At 68.0% G+C, this 16846-nt stretch overlaps 3 protein-coding genes across 3 annotated transcripts; all 3 read left to right on the forward strand.

The window, feature by feature from the left end:
* Positions 1–1402: 1402 nt before the first annotated feature.
* LOC142364443 (uncharacterized) lies at positions 1403–6091 on the forward strand. The gene is made up of 4 exons (XM_075443927.1): positions 1403–1407; positions 1566–1764; positions 3979–4065; positions 5469–6091. The coding sequence occupies exons 1-4, from the start codon at positions 1403–1405 to the stop codon at positions 6060–6062; spliced, it is 885 nt and encodes a 294-aa protein (XP_075300042.1). The 3' UTR covers positions 6063–6091.
* Positions 6092–6674: 583 nt separating this feature from the next.
* On the forward strand, positions 6675–8160 carry NDUFA13 (NADH:ubiquinone oxidoreductase subunit A13). Its single transcript, XM_075444097.1, has 5 exons — positions 6675–6823; positions 6959–7037; positions 7314–7385; positions 7468–7537; positions 7948–8160. Exons 1-5 carry the CDS (start codon positions 6730–6732, stop codon positions 8065–8067), a joined length of 435 nt encoding a protein of 144 aa, XP_075300212.1. The 5' UTR covers positions 6675–6729; the 3' UTR covers positions 8068–8160.
* Positions 8161–8744: 584 nt separating this feature from the next.
* On the forward strand, positions 8745–15660 carry YJEFN3 (YjeF N-terminal domain containing 3). Its single transcript, XM_075444185.1, has 6 exons — positions 8745–8865; positions 12016–12124; positions 13791–13901; positions 13989–14102; positions 14716–14866; positions 15445–15660. The coding sequence occupies exons 1-6, from the start codon at positions 8819–8821 to the stop codon at positions 15657–15659; spliced, it is 747 nt and encodes a 248-aa protein (XP_075300300.1). The 5' UTR covers positions 8745–8818; the 3' UTR covers position 15660.
* Positions 15661–16846: the final 1186 nt, after the last annotated feature.

The raw sequence follows: 16846 nt of genomic DNA on the forward strand, positions 1-16846 counted from the left end.
GTGATGGGAGAACGGCAAAGGAAGGAGGAGAGAAGAGAAAGCTGCGTGGAATTTCAGGGATTGTGACTGGAAGCCGCAGACGGATTCAGTGTCCTCGCCGAGGCCGGGCTGGGCTGCGGATGGGGCGCGCACGCTCTCCGGGCGGGAGCGAGATGCGAACGCCTCCGCAGCCCTTCCTCTCACCCTGGAGTTGCTGCGTCTGTCCCTTGGTTACCCAGGGGGGGCTGGGTTTTTGGGTTTTTTGGGGTATTTTTTGATCTGTTGTGTGTATCCTGTCCTAAGAACTTGCCCTCCCGAGTGAGGAAGGCGGAGAAGAGGAAACCAGCTGCATGCGTTCTGCCTGCGTGCTGCGGAGCTGTGGTCGCTATGCCATTCCAAAACTGGAAATTTAACCCCGTGTTCCTCCTGACGTACCTGAATACCTTCATAAGTTTGGTTCAATACTCCAGGATAACTCAGGAAGCTGCTGGATCGCTGCCCTCTGCGAGGAGAAAGGAGAGACTTCGACTGCAAGCTGCAGCAAGAGCATTGCCAAAATATTTTGGGCCCCGATTCTGGATAAAAGCGAAGGCGCTGGGGCAGCGCTCCGCAGCGTGGGGAAGGCTGCAGGCGCGGGGCATAGCGAGTCCCATCGCGCTGGGTCGCTCCCGGCGCTGGCAGCTCGCCGAAGCCCTGCAGCACGTCTTCCGGCTCACGGCGATCTGCAGCAAAGCGGAGAAACGCGGTTTTGCCGACAGCCCGTGCTCCCGAGCCACCGGTTTGGAGGGCAAGGGGGAAAAGGGACACCCGGCTCCTGCTCTAGAGCGAATCCCAGCTGGAAGGGAAGGAGAAAAGACACGAGCGCGAGCGTTTGGATTGTCAAGGGCAAAACCGCAGCGGCACCTCGGGATTTGTGCACGTGCTGGATCGTGCTGTGGGCGTCTGTCGGTGAAAACCTCACTGAGCATCCAGCCTGGTCCTGCCAGAACTCCTCTGGTCGCTGTTCCCAGCCGCGGTCCGCCCTGCCGCTGCCCTGTGGCGAGGAAGAAGCGGTGGCCGCTGGTTGGCCGGGCTCCAGCGAGCCTTCCCCATGGGAACGCCTGAAACCGCGGCGGGTGAGGAGAGGTTGGTTCTGGGTGAGAGCAGGAAGAACTCGTTTTGGCGTCGTAAAACCCAGTTTTGGAGCTGCCAGAGCCAACGCGGTGGGAGGAGTGTGCTGCGGCGTGCGGGGGAGAGCAGCGAGGAGGAGGAGGAGGCTCCAGCACCAGGCAAAGCCCCTTCCCGGCGAGGGAAGCCGCCTTCTCCGAGCAGATCTGTGCCGAGGGCTGAGAGAAGTGTGGACTCCCCCAGCTCACCTCTCCCAGGTGCGCTGGGTGCGGCCGGGTCAGCTTTGGCCTGACCATGGCCTTCACAACCGGTTGAGATGTCGTTGGGTGGTGGGGTGTCTTTTGGGGTCCTTTACAAGCTTCTTCTGACCTTCTAGAATTGGAAAAATCTCTGAATTTCTGAAGATACGAGTTCAGGAACCAGTTTCATTCAAGCCATTTCATTTTCCTCAAAGCTGTTTCATTGCTGTGCTGGTGAAGGCTCTTACCGAGGAAGTCTTTTTATGCAAAACTGCTGAAGTGGGAGCTCTTCACGCCGGGCTATTTTGGTACCAAAACCCTCGAGCTGCTGTGGGTTGAAGTAGTAGGAAGAGCCTGGTGGGCTCCGGCCGACGGCTGCACCCCGATGACCTGGGGTTCGGGACCTCGCTACGAGGTCAGCATCTCTAAAGTCGCAGAGGTAATTCTGGTGTGTTAATTGCGTGTGCTAATTTAGATATTGCTGGCATCTGAAGGGTTAAGTCTGCTACACTCCCAGTTCAGGGGATCCGTTAGGAAATGTGACCACTGGAGGTGATGGGTCTGGTCCCCCCCCAGGCAGGGTTCAGCCCCTCGGGGAGGAGGAGGATGAGGCCCTTCATCATCTCCAGAGCACTAACCGGGGGCTGGAGGGGTTTGAATCGCTCCCGATAACCCTTGCAATACCCCCCACGGCCTATTTTATTCCCATTCCCCATCAGCTACGCAAGAGCCACCCTCTGCTTGCTGGGGCTGCCCCAGGCCTGGCCGGCTCTGCTCCCCAGCTCCGCTCCCGCCTTGGGGATCCCCTCGGCAGCCGAGAGGTGTCGGGCTCCTTCGGTCCCACAGCTCCCGGGCTCGGTGGCAGAAGCGGCAGCGTGCGGCACGGCTGGGGGACGGCGGGCAGGATTGCATCAGCTCCCGCTTCGGAGCCCGCGCGGGGTCTCGTGTCCGGCACTGCGCTGTGACCTCCTCGGCGCAGGGAAATGGCAGAGCTTGGGCTGCGATCAGTACAGTCGAGGAAGGGAGAGTTTGGTTCTTTAAATACCTTCTTTGCTGTTAAAGATAAATTGTAAATATAAATGATGAACACGGGAGCCCCTCATCACGATTACAGCCACAGCAGGCTTAAGGTGTACCGGGGAGAGATGTATAAACCCTCTTTTAAATACAAGTAAAATAGTAAAAAGCTGGGGTTTGTGTCAGTCCCCGGCTCCTGTCTCCGGACTTCGGTGGCGATGGGGAAATGAGGCCGTCGGTGGGGTTTAGGCCATCCCAGGGTGGGTGAGGGGATGCTGGAACCAGCCAAGCCCCCTCCCTGCAGGCGAGTGGGAAGGGAAAATTGAGATGTTGCTTAGGAAAAGCCTTAATAATTGCCTTAATGATGATTACTTGAATATGGAGTTCTATTCCTAAGGATAAAGGTTATATATTTAAAAGGAAATTTGTCAGACAACTCGAGCTGTGAAATAACGACTTCTGAAAAAGCGGCTTTTGCTTGTTCCCTCCCTGCAGTAACGACGCCTCGCTGTCCGGTCTCGCTGCTCTTCCCCCCGTCCGGCAGCGAAAGCCCCGACTCCTCGCAGCCCGCTGCCCAAGCCCGTGCCCGGCCGGAGCCTCCTGCTCGGCTGCTGCCAGGGCTGTGCGGTGGGCGGCTGGGTGCTGGGCTGCGACGTGACCGGGGCTGTGCGGTGGGCGGCTGGGTGCTGGGCTGTGACGTTACCGGGGCTGTGCAGTGGGCGGCTGGGTGCTGGGCTGAGACGTGACCGGGGCTGTGCAGTGGGCAGCTGGGTGCTGGGCTGCAACGTGACCGGGGCTGTGCGGTGGGCGGCTGGGTGCTGGGCTGTGACGTGACCAGGGCTGTGCGGTGGGAGCTGCGGGGGTCCCAGCTGACGGCCCCCGAGGAGGGTAAGTGGAGATTCACGGGTGTGGGTGGTGCGTGGGGACCTCAGAGAACGTGTTCCTTCCCGCTCCAGCACAGAAATAATCCCATTTATGCACCCCCCAGTCCTGGCACTCGGCTCTGCGCCCATCGCCTGAGCTCGGGGCAGGGGGGTCCTGGGTCTCAGACCCCAGCCCCGCTCCTCGGCGTGTGGGAATCGGATGCTGCATGGTACCCGCATCACCCCGGGCCTTCATCTCGGGGGATCTCAGGGGGGTTACAACCCCCCACGGATGTCAGACCCCAACCCTGGGCAGCTCTTCCCAGCAGCGCTCCTGTCTGGACGGGATACCCGGCTCGTGGTGATGCGCTGGCGGCAGGAAGACGTCCCCACGGGGTGTTGCTCCAGCCCATCACCCTCCTCCCCGCTGAGGGACAAAACCCAACGGGTTTCGCATCTTCAGGCAATCAGCAAACGGCGTGAAACCTCCTGGGACGCCTTTGCTCGGAGCCCGTGGCCGGGCAGGGCTTGGGCCTCGGTTTTCCCTGTGGATGGGGTCTCCCTCAGCCTTAAGCACCCCAACCAGCCCGGGAGCCCCCGCCCCAGGGGGTTTTGGGGTCCTGCACAGCCCCCAGACCTGGTCGGGGTTAAAGGCAGAAGTTTGGCTTCTGCAGTGGGAGGGGGCTGGGGGCTTTGGGCTGCGCAGGGTCCGGGTTTCTCTCGGTAAATGGGCTGCCTGATCCTATTCCTGCTTTTCTCCTCCCCGCGCACAGCGCACCTGGATCGGGGAGCACGCGTGGGTGTCCTGCCGAAGTCACGCCGGCTTCCTGAGGACAATTTGCCAGCAGAAAAATCCCCAGGTAAGCGCTGAACGCTGCGAACCCAGACACAAAACCCCGTCTGCCGGGAAACGGGGCTGAACTTCTTCCCCTTGTCCAGCATCTTGAATTCGCACCCCGAATCGTAAGCCCCCGTCCCCCAGACGTGGCTGTGGGGCTTTCTCCAGCCTTTCCCTGGTGCGTGGGGTGGGGCTGGAGCATCCGCCGAGTCCAGACCCAGTCCAAGCCGTGCCCTTGGTGATCCCCCAGTTAGATTACACCCTACCCCACCCCCCACCCCACCCCCCACGCTGCCTCCCCATCCCTCCACACCTTCATTTCCCTGGCTCATTACCTCAGCGAGCTTAATCATGAGCCAGCGATGGCTTTCTGTCTCCTCAGAGCCGGGTGAACAAAGGGAGCGAGAGGTTTCCAGCAGCCCAGGCATGGCGGGGAGCGCCCGCCGCAGGGGTGGCCCCCCCAGGGGTGCAGCCTCTTCGCTGGAGCATCCTCAAAGGGAAAATCCTCAGCGTCCCGGGGGAGTGGGAGCTCAGACCCCGACCCGAGGGACCACACCCGGGGTGGGAAAAGGGTTCCCGGCGTGGGAACGCAGCCGGGGAGCAGGACCCCCCTGGGGACAGGGGACGAGGTTTGGCTGTGGTCCGGATGGGTTCGGCGCTCCGAGCATGAGCAGAGCTACCGGCGAGGGATCGAGGGGGTGTTCTGTTTTCTCGTGATGTTACAGGCGGGCGGCGAAGCTGCTGCAGCCCTGGGTCTGTGGCTGCGCCCGGAGGTGCAGCTGATTCCAGGGGCACCCACCGGGAAAGCGCTCGGCCCCCCCGTGTTCTACCCCCCGGCTGGGCTTCCCCGGGGGACAGAATCCCAGAATCCCAGCATGTTCGGGGTTGGAAGGGCCCTCTGTGGGTCACCCAGCCCAACCCCCTGCCCAAGCAGGGTCACCCAGAGCAGGGGGCACAGCACCGCGGCCAGGCGGGGCTGGAATATCTCCAGAGAAGGAGACTCCACAGCCTCCCTGGGCAGCCTGGGCCAGGGCTCCATCACCCTCAGAGGGAAGAAGTTCTTCCTCGGGTTCAGCTGGAGCTTCCTCAGCTTCAGTTTGTGCCCAGTGCCCCTTGTCCTGTCGCTGGGCACCACTGAACAGAGTCTGGCCCCGGCCTCCTGACCCCTACCCTGCAGATATTTAGAGGCATTTCTAAGGTCCCCTCTCAGCCTTCTCTTCTCCAGGCTGAACAAGCCCAGCTCCCTCAGCCTCTCCTCGTAGGAGAGATGCTCCAGTCCCCTCCTCATCCTCGCAGCCCTCCGCTAGACTCTCCAGCAGCTCCTCATCTTTCTTGAACTGGGGAGCCCAGAACTGGACAGAGTACTCCAGACCTCGGTGAGAATCACGGGGGGCTGTCAGGTTTGACCCCCATCTCTGCCTGCAGCGGCGCAGGAGGACGAGGCCCGGCGCCGGCGAGAGGGTCACGGCGTGGCTGCTCCCCCCTCCACGAGGGTCTTCGCCCACATCCGCAAATCCACCTGCAATGAAAGGGTTCAGTACCGGGGCCGGCGAGCGAACGGCGGCGAAGGCTGAAGGAGCCACAGCAGATGTGGAGGAAGACTCTGGCTCTGGGGGGCCAGCGCTAACAAACCCCCAGGGTCGCTCTGGATGGGACGAGGAGCAGGGGCCTTTCCCACCTCCGCCACTGCATCCCTGGGCTCACCCTTCCGGTGTCCCCCAGCCCCCCCGTGCCCCCCCAGCCCCGGGCTCCCCGCTGCAGCGGGGCCGAGCCTCCGTGGGCAGGCTTGGGGCCGGGAGGCAGCCATCCTTCCCCCATCCCGCGGCTCCCACCGGAGTCTGGGGGCAAAGCAGGGCTGGAGGAAGCGGGGAGCTGCTGCCCAGCCCAAGCGTCCCCCATCTTTGGTGCCCTCTCCCCCCACCCAGCACCTCGGTGGGCGCCCGGCCGGCCGCCTTGGCCCTGCCATCTGCCAAATTATTAATTCCCCGCGGCAGGCGAGGGATTACGGCCGCTGATTAGGGCTTAAGACATGAGTGACCTTGATCTGAAGCGACGGAGGGGTTTGCAGAGCTGGGGGGTGCGGGAAAAAACCACCCCCGGGGGGGGAAGCACAGGGTGCTGCGGGGGTCCTCGCCCTGCTCCCGCCCCGGGATCCTGGGGTGTGGGGGCTGCGGAGGTAAACTGGTGGGTGCTGGTGGGGGGAGCCTTCGGGCTGCGGACACAGAGCAGGGCTGGGGTGCGGGGGTCTGCGGGGGTCACGCTGCCCGGTCACTGGTGGGTGCCCCCCCCACCCCTCCAGTATCTCCAGCAGCCGGGGGCTTGGTCCCCGTGGGGGTGTGCAGCCATATGGGGGGGGTACACGGGGGGGTGCAGGCACCGGTGCGGGGGTGCACGCAGGAGCCCAACGGAGGGGCTGAGCACCCTCGGGCGCAGGATCCGTGCACGGAGGGCAGCGGGATCTCCCGGTGTTCCCGCCCCGTGCCCGGGTGCTCAGCCACACCTCACCGCCGCAGCTCCCCGCCCCCGGTCGCACCGGCACCAGCGAGCGCAGACCCCACTGCTGCCCTCCGCTCGCGTTGCCCCTTTAAGACCCGGCGCCCCGCGGGGGCCGCTGTCACGTGGCGCGCCCCCCTCATCACGTGGTGCCGAGCGGGGCGGAAGTGGCGTCGGCGCGGGTCGCGCCGGGATGGCGGCGCCGAAGGTGAAGCAGGACATGGCCCCCCCGGGCGGGTACGGGCCCATCGACTACAAACGGCACCTCCCGCGCCGCGGCTTCTCAGGTGGGCGGCGGCCGGGGGGGGGGACCCGGGGGTGACACGGGGGGGACCCGGTCTGGGGGGTCCTGGCCTGGGGGGTCCCGGTGCTCCCGGTCCCCCCGGTGCCGCCCCTCACCGCCCCCCTCCCCCCCCCTGCAGGTTACAGCCTCTTCGCGCTCGGCATCGGCAGCCTCCTGCTCGGCTACTACACCCTCATCAAGTGGAACCGGGAGAGAAGGTGCCGCCCCCCCCCCCCCCCGGTGCCCCCCCCGGTGCTGCCCCCGGGATGCTCCGTGCCCCCCCCCCCCCCCCCCCCCCCCCGCGCTCCTGCCCCGGGCTCACCGGCTCTGGCGCCTCGTTGCCCCCCCCCCCCCCCCCGGGGGCTGTGCCTCGGTTCCCTGCCCGGAATCTGCTCCCCCCCGCTCCGGTTCCAGTGCAGGCAGGTGCTCATCTGGTCCCCCCCCCCGCTCCGGTGCCCCCCGGTGCCCCACTGACCCCCCCGGTCCCGGCGCAGGAGGCTGCTCATCGAGGAGCTGGAGGCGCGGATCGCGCTGATGCCGCTGCTGCAGGCCGAGTCGGATCGCAGGTACGGGGGGGGGCTGGGGGGGGCCCCGCTGGGCCCAGCGCGGGGGATGCCTGAGCCGAGTGTGTGTGTCCCCCCCCCACAGGACCCTGCGCATGCTGCGGCAGAACCTGGACGAGGAGGCCAAGATCATGCGGGACGTCCCCGGCTGGAAGGTGGGTGAGCCCCTGGGGGGGGGCCTGCCAGCCCCCCCCCTTTCCCCTGCCCAGCCCCCCCCTTCCCCTGCCAGCCCCCCCCCCCCCCCCCCCCCCGTGCCCCTGTCAGCCCTTCCCCTGCCAGCCCCCCCCCCCGTGCCCCTGTCAGCCCTTCCCCTGCCAGCCTCCCCCCCGTGCCCCTGCCAGCCCCCTCCGCGCCCCTGCTAGCCCCCCCGTGCCCCCCTGGTGAGACCCCCCCCACCCTGCCCTGCCTGGCTCCGCGCCGGAGCTCAGCCAGCCGGGATCGCCTGGGCCCGCAGCCCCGGCGGCATTGGGGGGTCTGCGCTGGGGGGTGACGCTCCCTCCCCCCGGGGTGTGGGGTGGGTCTGTGCCCACTGCCCCCCCCCTCAGCCCTCACCCCCCCACCTCAGGTGGGCGAGTCCCTGTTCCACACCGAGCGCTGGGTGCCCCCGACGCTGGACGAGCTCTACTACCTGCGCCCCAGCGCCGAGCTGGACAACGAGAAGTTCGGCCTGCAGTACTACGTCTGATGTCGCGACATGGCACGACACGGCGTGACACGGCACCCCCCGGCACCCCTCCGCCCCCCCTGGTTCTGTCATTAAAAGCAGCGGTGTCACGGCGGGGTGCGTGCTCTGTGCAGCCCCGGTCTCAGCGCTCCCGGGGCGCTCGCGGCTCTTCCCAGCCCCTGGGGGGGGCCGGGGGGGTCGGGTCTGGCTCCGGGGGGGTCGCTTTGGCTGTGGGGGGGGTCGGGTCTGGCTCCAGGGACCGTGGCCCATGGCAGGAGCTGTGGGGGATTGCTGCTGAGGGGGGTCCAGTACCGGCTCGGTGGGATCCCTGGGGCGGGGACTGGGCTCTCGGTTTCAGGGGGGGTCGCAGTTCGAGGGGGGGCAGCCCTGTGAGGCCCCCCCCGCTCGCTGGTGCTGCGGGTCCGGCTTCCACCGGGACAGGGTGAAAACTGCCGGGTCTGGGGTCCGCTCCAGGGGTCACTGCAGGGGGGGGTCACGGGCACGTTCCCTTCTTTCCCGCTCCCCACCCCCCCGTGCCCGCTCCCTGCTGCTCTCTCCTCCTCCTCCTCCTCTTTCCCCCCTCCATGCCCGGTGCCGGGGGGGGGGCGCGGGGCGGGCCGGGGGCCGGTGCGATGCTCCCGGCGGGGGGGTTGGGGGGGGGGCGGGGGCAGCCGGAGTCGCCTCCCCCGGGCGGAACCGCGAAGCGGGAGGGGAGGGGGGGGGGGTGGGGGGGTCGCCGCGCAGCTCCCGCAGGGCTCCGCCGCTGCCCGGTATGAGCTCCGCGGCCGGCCCCCCCCGGGACCCCCCCCGCTACGTCAGGTGAGTCCGGACCCCCGGCCGCCCAGCCCCGGGGAGCCCCCCCCCGCCCCGAGCAGTGCCGTGGGACCCCCGGGGGGAGCGGGGTCCCGCCGCGCCCATCACCCCGCACCGGGGCTGCCGGGGCTCGCCCCCGTCACAGCCGGGACACCCCCCCCCCCGCTGCCCCGGGACCCCCCCTCGGGTCAGCTCCCGCCCGCTCCGCTCCCCCCGGCCCCACGCGTGTCCCGGGACGCGGAGCCCAGCCCGGCTCCCCCCCCCGAGCCGCGGGGGCTGGGGGGGGGGGCCGGTACCCGAACAGCCGCGGTTGCCAGGGCAACTGCATCCCGGGTCGCCATGGCTGCGGCGGGGATGCGGGGGGGCGCGGGGCGGGGGGGGTCCGGGCTCGGCAGGGTCGGTGCCGCCGGTGGAACCCCGGGGCGGGGGGCGGGGGTGCGGGCAAGCTGTGCCGGGAGCGATGGGGACGGAGCCGGGACGCGGAGCTGGGATGTGGAGCTGGGATGGAGAACTGGGATGCAGAGCTGGGATATGGAACTGGGATGTGGAGCTGGGATACGGAACTGGGATGTGGAACTGGGATGGAGAACTGGGATGTGGAGCTGGGATATGGAACTGGGATGTGGAGCTGGGATACGGAACTGGGGTGCGGAGCTGGGATATGGAACTGGGACGGAGAACTGGGATGTGGAGCTGGGACGGAGAACTGGGACACGGAGCCGGGATGTGGAGCTGGGATGTGGGTTGAGGTGCAGAGCTGGGATGTGGAGCTGGAATGCGGAGCTGGGGTACAGAACTGGGATGTGCAGCCAGGGTGCGGGGCCGGGATGCGGAACTGGGATGTGGGTTGAGGTGCAGAACTGGGATGCAGAGCTGGGATGTGGAACTGGGATATGGAGCCCGGGTTGCCCCGCTCCTGGGGCTGGGGTGCGGGAGGGGACGCGGGACAGACGCTCTCGAGCCCCTCGTCCGCCGGCCCCTCTCCCTCCCGCTCCCGTAAGGCCTCTGCCCCGGCACCAGCCCTGCCCGTCCACCGTCCCCTCCGGGAGGCACCAGCAACTGGGTTGAACTGGGTCGGACTGGGCTCCGCTGGGTCTCCCTGGGGCTCTGAGGGGTGCCACCCCCTGCGCAGGGGACGGGAACAGCGTTTCCCCCCGCCGCGTCCCCGGGCCCTCTCGCCAAGCCCGGGGCAAGCGGGGAGGGCCGGTGGCCGTTGTGCACCCCGGATCGTTTTGGGGGGCCGCTGCTGCCGGGCGGGCGGCGAGCCACGACCCCCGGAGCCCCGTGACGTCCCCCCCGGGGACGGTGCCAGGGCAGCGGGAGCCAGCCCGGGCCGGGGCCCAGGTTTCCCTGCCAGCAGCGATTACGGGCGATGTTCTGCTCCCTGGAGCTGGCGCGGGGAGTTGTTGCAGAGCCAAACGTGCCGGTCGCTGGGTGCCCGGCAGCGCAGCTGCGAGGGGGGGGGGCCGGGGGCTCTACTGGGCCCCTTTTTTCCCCACCTGATTTGCCCACGGGACCCTGCTGTGGGGCTGGGGCCGGGCTGGGGCTCACTAGAGGGCACCAAAGGATTGGGGACTGGGATGGGATGGGATGGGGTGGGATGGGATGGGATGGAATAGAATGTGATGGACGGATGGGATAGAATAGGATGGGATAGATGGGATGGGATAGATGGGATGAGATGGGGTGGGATGGATGGGATGGGATGGGGTGGGATAGAATGGGATGGGATAGGATGGGATGGGATGGAGTGGAACAGAATGTGATGGACGGATGGGATAGATGGGATGAGATGGGGTGGGATGGGATAGATGGGATGGGATGGATGGGATGGAATAGATGGGATGAGATGGGGTGGGATAGAATAGGATGGGATGGGATGGATGGGATGGGATAGACGGGATGAGATGGGGTGGGATAGCATGGGATGGGATGGGATAGATGGGATGAGATGGGGTGGGATAGAATGGGATGGAATGGGATTGATGGGATGAGATGGGATGGGATAGAATAGGATGGGATGGATGGGATGGGATAGATGGGATGAGATGGGGTGGAATGGAATGGGATACATGGGATGGTACAGAATGTGACGGATGGAATGGGATGGGATGGAATAGAATGGGATGGATGGGATGCAATAGAATAGAATAGAATGTGGTGGAAGAGAATGGGATGGATGGGATTGGATAGGATGGAAGAGAGTGTGATGGATGGGATGGAAGAGAGTGTGATGGATGGGATGGGGCAGGGTGAGGTTTTGCTAGGGGTCTGCCAGGATGGCCAGGGCGCTGAGGCCTCGTGGGATCTGCCAAGGCAGCCACAGGATGTTGGGTTGATGGAACCCAAGGGATGGGGTCTGTGGGGTCTGCCAGGGCACGGTGGATCTGATGGGTCTCAGGGGGCTGCCAGGACACCCAGGGGATGTGGCTGGTCCATGGGGTCAGCCTGGATGGTGCGGGGCCACCTCGCAGCCAGGGACCTGGCAGGACCCCGGCCGTGTCACCCCTCCAGCTCCGCGGGCTGGTGGCACAACATGGTTCCTGCGCATGGTGGGGTGCAGTGGGTCCCCTCCCCGCAGCTGGGACCAAGCGAGGTGTGAGCGTGCACCCCCAAAACGGGAGCACGGCCGGCGCTGGGGATTTTCACCCCTGGGCTGCCGGGATCCTGGCTCTGGCCTCTCCCCGGGGCCGGATTTCACGGTCCCTTCCGCCCCACGCGCGGCGGTGCGCTGGGTCCGGCACACGCTGTTCCCATCCGCGGCGCAGGTGAAGCCAACAGATGTGAGCAATTATTGTCCAATTTGGAGGCTCCCGGGCCCTGCCAACTTCTGGGCTCGGCAGCGAAGGAACAACCGCAGCATTGTTCGCCTTTATATAACGGCCCCGATCCCCGCGAGCCCGGGGACGCTGCCAGGGCCGTGCCTTGCACGAAATGCGGCCCCCGCCCCGCAGTGCCGGCCCCCCGAATCTGCCGCCTGCGCACGTCCCAAGCCCCGAGCCGCTGGCTGTGCCCACCCCGAGCCCTGCGAGACCCCAGCCCGGCACCCCCGAGCATCCCCTGCCCCACAGCCTGGGGACAGAGCGGGGTCCCGAGGGGCTCAGTGCCAGGGTGGGGGGCTGTCCCCGTCCTCACCGCCGCCCGCTCCCCCCGCAGCATGGCGGAGGCGGAGGCCATCGAGAAGGAGCTGCTGGAGGATTACCGGTTCGGGCGGCAGCAGCTGATCGAGATCTGGGGACACGCCTGTGCCATGGCCGTGACCAAGGTGAGCGGCCAGCAGGGCTGGGGTCACCCCACCAGGGCCGGGGGCTTCGCTCCCACCCTCGCCGTGTCCCCCCGTGTGGCCTTTCCCACCCCGAGCTGTGGTCCCCCAGACCGTGGCATGGGGACAGGGGACAGCCGGGGCGCGTGGCCGATGCTCCGGCCGTGCCAGGGCTGCAGCCTCTCCCCGGGTGGGTTTGGGTTTTGCACTCCTGAGCCCCCCCGCATCACTTCCCAGGGGGGCTCGCCCGGGACGGGGGTTACCCCATCCACGGGAGGGGGACTCAGCCCTTCCCGGGCTGTCGGCACTGCTGGGCACCGGCCCCCCATCTGTGGGGAGGAGGGGGCTGGGGGGCTCCCGGGGGATCCCCGTGCCCTGGCAATGCTGGGAGCCCCGAGTGCTCGTGCTGGGTGTGAGGAAGAGGAGGAGGAGGCAGCGCGGGTGAGCGGAGGTGCAGCATCAAGGGCAGCTTTGTGCCGCGGAGGCCGGTGAGCTCCGTGCCCGCCTGGCTCAGCTTTTCCGTTGGAGCCGTCTGGGCCCTGCTCTGCCCTCGCCCGCTCCGAGGGCACGGGAGCTGCCGCAGGAGGGGAGGCTTTCGGGTGCTGGAGCCTCTTAGGATCCTGGGGCTGCCCCGGGGCCGGTCCTGGTCCCACAGCGTGGGGCTGCCCACCGCTCCGTGGACCCCCGTACCGCAGCGTCCCCGGCTCCACTGCCAGCCCCAGCTGTGGAGAGCGGGGCTGAGCATCCTCCTCTTCCTCATGGGGCTGAGCATCCTCCTCATGGGGCTGAGCATCCTCCTCTTCCTCATGGGGCCAAGCATCCTCCTCTTCCTCGAGGGGCCGAGCATCCTCCTCTTCCTCATGGGGCCGAGCATCCACCTCAAGGGGCTGAGCATCCTCCTCGTGGGGCCGAGCATCCTCCTCTTCCTCGTGGGGCTGAGCCAGGGAGAGCATCTGTGGCCCCCAGCTCAGGCATCCCCCCACCCAGCCAGGGTCCCCAGCATCGTCCCCTCCCGCACGTCCCCGGGAGGCCCAGGGCAGCTGACGGCGGGGCCGGCGCTGGGGCAGGGCCAGGGCCAGGCAAGCGCGGCTTTGTCCAGCGCAGGCCGCGAGCAGGCCGCGCCGCGCGGGTCTCCGGCGGCTGGCTGGGCCCGGGTGCCAGGCTCCGCCAGCAGGAAAAAATCCGTCAAGGGATAAACAGAGCCTCCCTCCGCAGGCCGCTGGTATGCGGCGGGCTGGCGGGGAGCCCCGGCCGGCCACGGGCATCGGCCCTGTCCTGGCATCGTCCTCAACCCACGCTGGGCATCATCCCCACCCCACCCCGGGCACCATCTGCATCCCGCCACGGGCATCGTCCCCACCCCACTACAGGTCCCGTTCTGCCTTGGGTGCCATCCAAGTCCTGCTGTGGGTGCCACCCCCATCCCACTGTGGGCAGTCTGTCCCCATCCCATCACGTGCCCCATCTTGCCATGGGGGCCGTCCCCATCCCACCTCGGGCATCGTCCCCACCCCACCGTGCCCTGTGCTGCTCACCCAGCAGCACATCCCCGCCGCGGGTCCATCCGCCCCTCAAGCCCTGGTCCCCCCCGTCCCTGCCACGTCCCCGGCGCTGGGTGCCGTCCCCGCGGGGCTCGGCGGTGGCACAGCGTCCTGGTCTCCCCTCGCAGGCCTTCCCGCTGCCGTCCCTGCCGCGGAAGCAGCCCACGGTGCTGGTGGTGTGCGGCCCGGCGCAGAACGGGGCCATCGGGCTCGTGTGCGCCCGGCACCTGCGGATCTTTGTAGGTATCTTCCTCCTCCTCCCCTCCTCCTCCTCCTCTTCATCCCGGCGCGGTGCCGGGCTCCAACGCCGCATCGCCACCCTCCAGGACTACGAGCCCACCATCTTCTACCCCAAACGCTCCCCGGACCCCCTGTACCGGGATTTCACGACGCAGTGCGAGAAGATGGACATCCCCTTCCTCTCCTACCTCCCCACCGAGGTGAACCCCCCGCAGCCGCCTGACCCGCTCCAATTTATTGTTATTTTTTTTATTAATTCCTCCCCCCCCCGCCCGGCCCTGCTGGGAGCCCGGGGATGCCACGAAATCCAGCGGCGGCTGCCGGGGCCCCGCCAGCCCCCGGCTCTGTTGTTGTTGGAAGCGTTGGGCTCGGCGGGAGGAATGTGACCCGGATCGCTGCCCTGGCCAGGGCCACGCGTCTCGGCGTGCTGGGCTCTGCCCGGCCGCCGCGCCCCGAGCCCCCGCACCCCGAGCCCCACTGCGCTGTGGGGGGGGTTTGCTTGGCGGTGGCTGCTGGGTGGGTCTGTGGCTGCGGGAAGACGGGATCGCGGCGTGGGGCTCGGTGCCTGTCCCGTGGGGGGTGGGTGCCTATCCCGTGGGGGGCTCGGTGGCTGTCCCATGGGGGAGTGGGTGCCTGTCCCATGGGGGAGGTGGGTGGCTGTCCCATGGGGGTCTCAGTGCCTGTCCCTTGGGGGTTGGGTGCCTGTCCCGTGGGGGGTGCGGTGCCTGTCCCGTGGCAGGTGGGTGGCTGTCCCATGGGGGAGGGGGGGGTGGCTGGGGACCCCTGTCGCTGCCCACCGTGTCCACCCCCCAGGTGCAGCTGATCAACGACGCCTACAACGCGGTGGTGGACGCCGTGCTGGGAGCCGAGGCGGAGGCCGGTGAGGGGAGGGAGCCCTGCGCTGCCATCCTGGCCACCCTCCAGCACGTCCGCATCCCCATCGTCAGCTTGGACGTGCCCTCAGGTCCGGCACCGCGCTCAGCACCCCCCGGGGCAGGATGGGGACCCCCCCCGGGCTTGTCACCCTGCCCAGCGCGGCATCACCCTGGGCTCGGTGCCTGGGTGACGGGGGAGTCCCCGCCGTGGCCTCCCAGGGCGGGGACACCCCCGGGGACCCCCCCCACCCCCCATCCTCCTCGCCCCCAGCCTGGCAGCATCCCCGCCAGGAGCCGGGGCTGGCGGCCGCTCCCCACGGATGCGTTCGGGGCATCCACGATAAATAACAAAACTCCCCAAACTGAGACATGATGTCATTTGAAAACACCCGGGTGTCTGGTGGCCAGGCCTGGAAATGCCATCACCCACCCCCCCCCTCGCCGTGTTCCCCCCCCGAAGCCGCAAACGGGAGCCCTGGGCACAGCCGCCGGTGAATCCCCACCAAGAAAAACCCTGCTGGGTGCCAGCGCAGGACGGCGATGCCGGGGGGGGGGGACACAAACACACGCACACCCCATCCTCCCCATCCCCACCACCCCAGAGCATCCTCCACCACCGCGGCCCCTGGGACCCCCCCCCCGGACCCCTTCCTCATCTCTTTTTCAGGGTGGGATGTGGAGGCCGGGAGCAGCGGTGGGCTCAGCCCCGATGTCCTGGTGTCGCTGTCAGCGCCCAAGACGTGCGCCCGCCGCTTCCTCGGCCGCCAGCACTTCGTGGCCGGGCGCTTCCTCCCCGACGACGTGCAGAAGAAGTTCGAGCTCAACCCGCCCGAGTACCCCGGCACCGAGTGCGTGGTGGCCCTGCCAGCCCCCCGCCAATAAAAAGCGCTTGGTGGCTCTTCCCCGGGGGGTCGGGGTCCGCCTGGGGACGCGGGGTGAGGGGATGGGGACCAGGGTTTGGGCTGTGGGCTTGTGCTGGGGCTCGGTTCCATGCTCCGTCCACACTGGGGTCTCGACCCCCCCCCCCGCCTTTAGGGACAGACCTGGTGTGACCTCCTCTATCTCCTGTCCCACGGGGCCGTGGGCAGCTGCTGGGGTCCCATGGGTGGCTCTGGGGTCCCCGATATCCCCCCATAGCCCGAAAAACGCTCAGACGTGCCGGGTAAGGGTGGCGGGAGCAGCCCCCTCACTATGGGGGGGGTTTAATGAGCAGGGGGTCAGTGACGAGGCACCGATGGGGACTGTCCCCACCTGTCCCAGTGGAGAGGGAGTTCCTGACCCCGAAACGGCGCTGGGAGGTGCCTCACCCCCGCACCTCCCCCCCCACCCCCCCCACCCCCCCCACCCCCCCCCCCCCCCTCGCGGAGTGTCGGGGAATGCAGGGAATGCGCCGGGATTTCCGCTGGCCCGGCTGCAGGAGGGGGCTGTGGACCCCAACCAGGGGCGGCAGCAGTTTGGGGGTGACCCTAGGAGGGTCCCCACCCGGGAGGGTCCCACCCCATCACCCCATCATCACCCCCCGTCACTGTCACCACCGGGCATTTCGCCTCCCGCAATCAGGGGCAGCCCCGGGAGGGCAGTTGGGGCCATGGGTGCACCGAGTTGTGCACGGCCTCAGCCCCACCTCGGCGTCGGGACGCGGGCAGCTCCGGCACGCCCAGGCGGGCCGGGTCACGGTGCGGGCGCCCACCAGCCCCGCCAGCCCGCCGTGCCCCGAGGCAGTGGGTGCCAGGGCAGCACTGGCAACCCCGACCCCAACCGCAGGAGCGCCGAGGCCGGGCTCGCTCGGCTTTTTCCCTTCCCTCCCCTCCGCATTCCCGAGCGCATCCAATTTTAGCAGCTTTGCAAAAACAAACCCTCAAGTTTCCCGGGCTGGAGCAGCGTGCGGCAGCGCGCGGCCGGCTCGCCGGGGAGGGCTGCTTCCCGCTTCCATCTTGACACGGGTCCAGTGCCGGCAGCGTCGACGGCCCCGCGTGCCAGGAGCCGATCGCCGCTGTCTGCCGGCGCGAGGGGGAAAGGGCTCATATATAGACCCGCGGTGCCGGCGCGCTCGCAGTCGCCGGCCGACC

The sequence above is a fragment of the Opisthocomus hoazin genome, chromosome 27 (genome assembly GCF_030867145.1).
Source record: "Opisthocomus hoazin isolate bOpiHoa1 chromosome 27, bOpiHoa1.hap1, whole genome shotgun sequence".
Lineage (NCBI taxonomy): Eukaryota > Metazoa > Chordata > Aves > Opisthocomiformes > Opisthocomidae > Opisthocomus > Opisthocomus hoazin.

Excerpts from the sequence above, each read along its gene's own strand:
- YJEFN3 (XM_075444185.1), top strand. The coding sequence starts at position 8,819 with ATGAGCTCCGCGGCCGGCCCCCCCCGGGACCCCCCCCGCTACGTCAG. Across the intron at positions 8,866-12,015 it reads GACCCCCCCCGCTACGTCAG|CATGGCGGAGGCGGAGGCCA; the intron begins GTGAGTCCGGAC and ends CTCCCCCCGCAG. Across the intron at positions 12,125-13,790 it reads GTGCCATGGCCGTGACCAAG|GCCTTCCCGCTGCCGTCCCT; the intron begins GTGAGCGGCCAG and ends CTCCCCTCGCAG.
- LOC142364443 (XM_075443927.1), top strand. Across the intron at positions 1,765-3,978 it reads GCATCTCTAAAGTCGCAGAG|CGCACCTGGATCGGGGAGCA; the intron begins GTAATTCTGGTG and ends CCCCGCGCACAG. Across the intron at positions 4,066-5,468 it reads GCCAGCAGAAAAATCCCCAG|CGGCGCAGGAGGACGAGGCC; the intron begins GTAAGCGCTGAA and ends CTCTGCCTGCAG.
- NDUFA13 (XM_075444097.1), top strand. The coding sequence starts at position 6,730 with ATGGCGGCGCCGAAGGTGAAGCAGGACATGGCCCCCCCGGGCGGGTAC. Across the intron at positions 7,386-7,467 it reads CAGGCCGAGTCGGATCGCAG|GACCCTGCGCATGCTGCGGC; the intron begins GTACGGGGGGGG and ends CCCCCCCCACAG. Across the intron at positions 7,538-7,947 it reads GGGACGTCCCCGGCTGGAAG|GTGGGCGAGTCCCTGTTCCA; the intron begins GTGGGTGAGCCC and ends CCCCCACCTCAG.